This window comes from Pundamilia nyererei, unplaced genomic scaffold, assembly GCF_000239375.1.
Source record: "Pundamilia nyererei isolate P.nyererei 1_Seehausen unplaced genomic scaffold, PunNye1.0 scaffold00608, whole genome shotgun sequence".
NCBI lineage: Eukaryota > Metazoa > Chordata > Actinopteri > Cichliformes > Cichlidae > Pundamilia > Pundamilia nyererei.
In genome coordinates this window covers 38,539-46,753 of record NW_005188009.1, presented here as the reverse complement: position 1 = coordinate 46,753, position 8,215 = coordinate 38,539, and the positions used below count along the sequence as shown (strand labels likewise).

The following is an 8,215-nucleotide window of genomic DNA, read 5'->3' as shown; positions in this document are numbered from 1 at the left end:
CTGTGTAGGGTTTTAATGATATTCTTTTAACTCTGGACTCTGGCAGCCCTGCTGTCCTCTCGTTATTGGACCCGACAGAAGCCTTTGACACGGTCGACCATGATATCCTGCTATCACGGCTGGAATCATGTGCTGGCCTAAAAGGGTCTGCTCTTCAGTGGTTTCGGTCCTACTTATCTGGAAGGACTTTTATGTGAACATTGGCCCTCACAGCTCCTAAATAGCCTCTCTTAATTATGGTGTATCTCAAGGCTCTATTTTGGGTCCTGCCTCGTTTGCACTGTATATGTTGCCACTGGGGTCTATTTTCTCAAAGTACAACCTTTCATTTCACTGTTTTGCAGATGACATGCAAATCTATCTGCCTTTAAAAGCAGGGACAGACTCACTCCAGCTATTGTCATGCTGCCTTGATGACATTAAACAGTGGATGTCTTGATTTTTTTTTTTTAATTAAATGAAAACAAAAAAGGAATTGTCAATTTTGGTAACTTTGTTAATAAACAAACCGAGGCACTGCGCCCCTTATCTTCCTACTGTAAGTCAAATGTTAAAATCCTTGGTTTGTATCTTGATGGTTCCTTTAAACTGTGTAGGCAGGTGAGCATAGTAGTCCTATCTAGCTTTTTTCATTTAAGACAGGTAGCCAAGGTTAAGCCATACCTTTGAATATGTTATTCATCTGTTCATTACTTGCAGCCTGGATTACTGCAATTCTTTGTACTTTGGTTCGGACCTGGCCTCTCCCTCCCACACTTTCACCTAAACATTTTGGTTTTAACACCCTGTTGTTGTTGTCTTAGTTGCTTTTATTGACTTATTTTATTTATTTATTAGTTTTTCTATATTTTACTGCATCATTGTTTTGCATTTTATTTATTTTAGTGGCATTTTACATTATTAAGCACTTTGTGCAACATGGACTGATTGGAAATGTGCTATATAAATAAACTTGACCTTGAACTTGACCATCTTACAGGGTGGAAGACACATCATGTGCTTTGAAAAAAAGAAATGTAACATATCCCGATCAAAAGTTTAAGACCACTTGAAAAATGGCAACAAAAAAAAAAATCTATCCTGTGTCTTCCCCTGATCTAAATCCAATTGAGAACCTTTGGGGATGAATGACAAGGAAGGTTTACAAAAATGGACAACAGTTCCAGACAGTAGATGCCCTTCATGCAGCCGTCTTTACCACTTGGAGAAATGTTCCCACTCAACTCATGGAAACACTTGCATCAAGCACGCTGTAACACATTTTTGAAGTGATCAACAATAATGGTGGAGCTACTCATGACTGAGTTCATGTTTTTAACTTTGATTTCTATTTTGGGGGGGGTTAGAGGGTTTTTTGGAGGTGTGGTCCTAAACTTTTGATCAGCTGTAAAACAGACTGTTTCAGATTAAGAGTTGTTTTCAATAAATTGCATGGTCAGAAAAATGTTTTATCTCACTAACATTTCTTCTTCTTGCATGTTGAAGCTCCAATTGGAATCTTGTTAAGATCCAACCATGCAAAATATGATTTTTTGCCATGTTTCAAGTGGTTTTAAACTTTTAATCAGGACTGTATATATGTATAATAGGTTTTGATTACATGTCATTTTATTGGGCCAGCTAACACAAAGAAAACTGGCTTATTTGCAGTAACTTAACAGGTAAACTGACCCAGTTTTACAAAGAACAGGTGCATTCACTGTTTAATGTTTAATAATGTTTACTGTACCTGAGTTGATGTCCAGTTTTGAACTGATTTCATGTGTGTAAGCTGTATCTTTCTTTAAGTTATCAAACAAGGTGTCAAGAGGGTGATCAATATACTGACTTCTTCCAGGGTTCCTACAGCAATTAAACAAACTAGTCACATGGTGTTACATGTTCACTCCAATGTTTATTCATTTTAAATATGGATAAATCTTGGGTATTTTAAGCTGTGTAACAAACCTTGTCACAGCTTTTCTGAACTCTTTGGTCATGAATAGCACTTGTAGCACACTGTTTAAGTAACATGTTGCTCCTTGGTTTACTAGCCCATGGTACTTGTTGGCTAGAAGGAGATAATCAATGATCAATTTAAATTGTAGAACTGTTTCTGTGAAAGATAAACTAGGTGAACAGTGCATAGTGTTGTCAGTTACAGGAATAGGCACTAGCAAAATACGTAGTGTAAAAATACATCATGTTGATTTCATTCATGTGACCACATGACACATTACTATCAGTGCTACTTCTCTGATTCTCCATGAGTCCTTTGTTTCCTGGAAAACTGTTCACCAAAAGACTGATCTCTTTTCATACCTTGTCTATTGTGTCCTGTTTTTTTTTTTAATTAGTGATGATCTCCCTTTCTAAACAGATATGTATATCACTTCCTGTCCCTGATTCTGTTATACTGTGCTTTGACTATAATCAGCTCATATCTATTATCAGCTAATAGCTGATGACTTAGACCTCCTCTAATCTCACGGAAGTCTTTTTCTTTCTTGTCTTCTTTGTGCACCTTCACCATCTCTCTTATCTTGCTTATTGTTTTTATTTTGCTCTTTATCATTTTCTCACATCTTCCGTTTACCTTCAGCCACCTTTCCATTGCATTAAAACATATACGGAGTCTTTAAGCATTGCTGATCCTCTATTTCCATCTCTTGTTTTACTTCTATTAGCTTCATCTGTGCTGTCTACCATCACAGCTATCATCATCTTCTTGTCCTTATCTCTTAGTCTGTACTCTCTCATTTCTTCATTTTGTTCTACTTTCAGACTGTGTTGGTTATCCTGGTGATCACTGCCTTTTCTGGGTTTTAAATTTGCATCCTGCTGGTGCTCGGCATCATTCTTGTGGTCATCAGACTCCTGATTATCAGTTTTTCTTTTCTTTGTAATGTGGTCACTGCTTTCATTGTCTACATGTTCCATGTCTTTGTTTTTCCTGTTTCTTGCCAAGTACTTTTCTTTCTCCTTTTTCTGTTTACTTTCATCTTTATTCTCTACATCATTCATTATCATCTGCTGATCTTTTCCCTGTATGTCCACAAGGTTATAGTCCATGCCTGCTGCCTCACCTTCGTCTCTCCCTGTGGTCTTTACAACCTGTTCTTGTTGCTCATTGGCTGAAGCTCCACCAGTGGGTGCCTCACTGATGTGTTGTGTGTCTGCAGCATGCACTGGAAATGAAATCAAAACAGTCAAAATCATTTCAAACTGCCAGTGTGATACAATCATTCACAGAAACATCAATAAGTTAATCATAAATGTTTCCAATCTTACTTTTCTTTCTCCTGTAGAACAGAAGATAAGCACTACTGGATCTAGTAAGAGCACTGTAAAAGTAAAGTAGGGTCAGTTTAATATTCAGTTGTTTTGGAAGAAAATTCAGATAAAAGCTTACGTGTTATTTCTGTCCAGCTGGAATGGTCCTTCTGGAAGCTGTTAATATAAAGAATACAAAGGTGATCATCTATAGGCTAAATACTTTTTTCTATTAAGCACAAAACTGCATCAATTTGTGTTAAAGTATTTATCTCTTGGGAACAATACCAGTGAAAAAAAAATCCATCAGGTTTACCAATGTGACATAAGTGTCATCGAAGTTGTACCATCTGTCATCATCCTCATCATCCTGCGATTTGATTGTTACAGTGTAATGTCCGAATCTCAAGTCACCAAAGTGCTCGACAAATGCATAAAGCTCATAGGTCTGGTTCTAACGAGTAAAAAGAAAGGGGAAAAAAAAGAGCTAAATTAGTATAAGGAATCAGAAACTAAAAAGTAATGACAACATAATGAATTATTTAGTATACCTCTGGTATTTGTAGAGTCTTAGGAACTATCACCTCTTGTCTTATTTTCATGCATACTTGGTATTGATGGTCAAACTTGTTTTTCTTCAACAGCAGCGTCAAAACATCTGGATGATGCCTCATTTCCAATTTCTAATTGAAACACAGAAACATTATTCTTTTATGTTTTTATAAAAGAGTTGGAAATTTCTATGACTGGCAAATAAAAACACTGAAAAAAAAAAAGTTAAGGAAGAGTTGCTGGACAATGGCAAAACCTACCGTTATTTCCGCACTATAAGGCGCACTTAAAATCCTTTAATTTTCTCAAAAATCTTCAGTGCGCCTTATAATCCGGTGTGCCTTATGGATGAATTCTGGTTGTGTTTACTAACCTCGAACCGATTTTATGTGGTACACGGCGCTCAAAAGTCTTTCAAAAAATGTTTTAGTATGACTTTGGCAAGCTAATAAGCTGCACCGCTTGATGGACTGTCGGTGCATCATGGCTACCATAGTCAGTAGCCTCGTGGACTCATAGTAATCTGCGTCCAAAACTCCTTCAGGTCTAAAATTAAACGAACACTGAGGCACACAGAGAGTTAAAAACTGTCTAAATTCTTCCATCTTTAATAAAATGATCAGTGTTGCTGCTTTACCAGGTGTTACAATTGAGTTTAACATCCAGTCATCCATGAAAACAGAATTTATTACATTTAACGGAGTTCGAAGTTAGCAGGAAGTTAGCTCGCTGGTTTCGTTAGTAGCCTAAAAATGATGTCCCATGTTATGACTGAGAGATCTGTGGAAAAAAATAAAACATACAGCCCTGCTATCACTTCCAACATAAATGAAGACAGAAAACTACACAGCAGTGACGTTTGTAGGGTTACTGAAGTTGGGCTAACTGGTATATAATGATGTGCTACGTGCTGATCGCTAGCGACACAGCTATGTTAGCATAACATAAAGCATAACAAGTTTAACATCTAGGCATCCATGAAAACAGAATTTATTAAATTTAATGGAGTTAGAAGTTAGCAGAAAGTTAGCAGTACATTAGCTCACTGGTTTCGCTAGTTACCTAAACATGATATAGCATGTTCTGACTGACAGATTTCTGGAAAAAAATAAAAAGTACAGCCCTGCTATAACTTCCAACATAAATGAAGACAGAAAACTACACAGCAGTGACATTTGTAGGGTTGGGATAGTTGGTATATAATGCTGTGCTATGTGATCGCTAGCGACACAGCTATGTTAGCATAACATAAACACAGTGAAGCTGGAGGATGAACGCTAACTTTTTTCCACTCGATAAAAGTTCCTGATGGTTTTTGACAAATGCAATCGCATGGAAAGATGCTGTAAAAGGACCAAACTGCAGTCAGGAGAACAACTGAGATAATCCATCCGCAAACGAGGTTAGTCATTAATATAAGATAAGATAACCTTTATTAGTCCCACACGTGGGAAATTTGTTTTGTTAGAGCAGAAAGTGGACAGTGTAAAGTTACATAGCAAAAATTATAAGGGGTTTAATGCGCCTTATAATCCGGTGCGCCTTATGCATGAAAACAGACCCGTTCATCGACAGGGCGCCTTCTAATCCGATATGGTCCAAAAAATACGGTAATTATTTTGATCAATAATGAGGTCACAACATTTTAAGATGAAACAGATATATATATATATATAGGTGAACTGTAAGCCCAAACCTGTGAGCTTCAAGCGTTCCACAGAAACATAGAAGGTTATGGACAGACTTTATTTGCTTCCATCTCAGTGACTTCAGCGACTTCTGATGTATCTGCCACACAGTGGAAATTTGTATTTGTCTTTCATAATTGGTTTTGTGTCATGGGTTTGTCCTGAGGTGGCCTATCAGCTGGTAAAAAGACCTTTTTAAAAGGAAGCTGGATGAGCACTGCAGGAAGCCCAGATATGAAGACAAGGAACACATAGAAGCCAGGTGTTGGAAAGATTCTGCTGCCCGATTGTCAGGGGTGTAATGCAGCGACCCAGTTCTGACAGCAGGAATGGTGACAGTAGGAGACAACGCATGTGATCGACAGCAGGGCAGAGGTGCACCTCTGCCTGCATTTGTGAGTAGTGTCTCCACTGTTGTTTACCGGGTTCAGCCGTGTTGAGGGAAGGTCGCCATGGCTATTAGCCAGGCCAGCTTCCCGGACAATGGCTATGGCCAGTATTTGTCTGTTTATAGGGTGATGCCATGAGAGAAGATGTTGTGGCATCGAGTAAGAGGCTCGAGTGCAGAGTGCAAGCTGGGCTGTTATGGGACGAGCCCGATGGAAAGACAAGATGGAGATGTGAGGCTTCTCCTTGACCTTCTGGGACCAGGCTGGCGTGATCCCCACTCAAAAGAGAAATTGCTCCTCTGTTTTCAACTACGAGGAATATTCACCATGGCTTTGTAGGACAATGGGATCATGGGACTGTGGGGGATTTCGGTGCACAGGGAACATTACATTTTATAAGTTTTGTTAGAATTCTTTGTTCATTTCTGGGGGATTTTAGTGTAATGACAACATTTTATTGCTTACATTTTTGTAGAATAGTTTGTTCTATTTGTGCTTTCCTGCCTGGGAATAAACTTTTCCTGATAAGACCTGTAACATCTCTGTGCCCTGGGTTTCTGACTCGCTCACTCCCCCCTTGTATTTAAGTACGACAGTACGACATTCTGGCACACTACCTTTAGTGTCTACATATATTTGAATTATTACAAATGATTGTATTGCCAGGTGTATATAGAGCCTGAAGCTGTGGGAAGGCCTACAACGTCAATCTCCAGAGATTTTCACTGCAACTCAAGTAAAATCAGCTCAGTGATGCGGGAAAAATAAGACCTGGTGAAGTAGCAGACAGCCTTTTGTGATCTGGAAAAAACACAAAAATCTGTGCTCCTTACAAAGTGTCAAAGTTAAATTCTAGACATGCAAGATGATCCATGTTTTTTTTCTTTGGCAGTTTCAACTTCACCATTACTTACCACACTGGTTTCCATAATGTTAAACCAGATGCCCTTTCCTTTCAGTTTTCTAAAGAAACCAAACAGCACGATCTCCTGTAAATTTACGCTCAGTCATGGGTACATTCAGGAACAGCTGACCTGAGAGAGCACGTGGGTGTATATGGCTGTAGCAACTCAGAGAGATAAGATGGAGCTAGGCCATGGAGGGCTTTAAAAGCAAATAAAATAATTTTAAAATAAATCCTAAAAAGAATGGGCAGCCAGTGAAGTGAAGCTAAAATAGGAGAAATGTGCTCAAACTTTTGAGTGTCAGTTAAAAGATGAGCTGCGGCATTTTGCAATCTCTGTAGATGACTTATGTATGAAGCACTGACCCCTATATAAAGTGCATTACAGTAATCCAGCCGAGTGCTAACAAAGGCGTGGATAACTGTCTCAAAGTGCTGCCATGAAAGAATTGGCTCTATTTTAGCCAGCTGCCTCAGCTGAAAGAAGCTTGATTTTACGACTGCCTTAATCTGACCATCAAGCTTCAGTTCACAGTCCACTTTGACCCCCAGGTTTGTGACAGTTGGCTTATTTTACTGGGCCAAGGTATCTAAATACACATTGGGGGTCTCAGTGGGGTTACCAAAAACCATAACCTCAGTCTTTTTGCCATTGAATTTTAAAAAGTCAAGAAACATCCAAGCCTTAATGGCATCAAGACACTGAAGTAATGGCTGTACAGAATATTTTCCTTTTTTCTTTAGAGTGACATAGATCTGACAGTCATCACCATAGAAGTGAAATGCAATGCCGTGTTTTCCCAGTATAGAACCAAGAGGGAGCAGATATAAAGAAAAGAGGTGGGGGCCTAGAAATGAGCCCTGTGGGACACCACACAAGAGAGGAGCAGAGGACGACATAAGGCCACAGAGACTGACACAAAAAGTTCTCCCCGCCAAGTAGGACCTGAACCACTCCAGTGCTGTGCCCCTAATGCCCACCCAGTGCTACAAACGAGAGTGTAAAATGGCATGATCCACTGTATCAAAAGCAGCTGTCAAATCTAAAAGCACAAGAAAAAACACAGTCGCCAACATCAGTAGCTAAAAATATGTCATTAAAAACTTTTAAAAGGGCTGATTCAGTGCCATGAAAGGGTATAAACCAGACTGGAAAACCTGTAAAATATTTAGCTTTTTTCAGGAAGGTCATTAATTGGCTGTGAACTATTTTTTCAAGAATTTTTCACTCACCTCTTCCTCCGACAATTGCTGGTGCTTAATTCATCCTGACCAAACTGGTTTCATAAAAGGTAGGCACTCATCAACAAATACACGTAGATTACTTAATTTGATAGACTACTCATACAGTAAAAACCTAGAAACTACAATATTCTCTTTAGACGCAGAAAAAGCATTTGACAGAGTTAACTGGAAATTTCTATTTGCAA

The 8,215-nt window shown here is 38.7% G+C and overlaps 1 protein-coding gene across 1 annotated transcript in view; it reads right to left on the bottom strand.

The window, feature by feature from the left end:
- The window catches only part of LOC102201228 (uncharacterized), a 71,793-nt gene that overhangs the window by 26,738 nt on the left and 36,840 nt on the right, over positions 1-8,215 (bottom strand). Inside the window, exons 18-24 of the mRNA XM_013907916.1 lie at positions 3,804-3,935; positions 3,569-3,706; positions 3,392-3,429; positions 3,271-3,323; positions 3,066-3,167; positions 1,948-2,050; positions 1,730-1,842 (exon numbers count right to left, since the gene is read on the bottom strand). Of these exons, the coding sequence (XP_013763370.1) occupies positions 1,730-1,842; positions 1,948-2,050; positions 3,066-3,167; positions 3,271-3,323; positions 3,392-3,429; positions 3,569-3,706; positions 3,804-3,935 (679 nt within the window). The remainder of the gene's footprint in view (positions 1-1,729; positions 1,843-1,947; positions 2,051-3,065; positions 3,168-3,270; positions 3,324-3,391; positions 3,430-3,568; positions 3,707-3,803; positions 3,936-8,215) is intronic.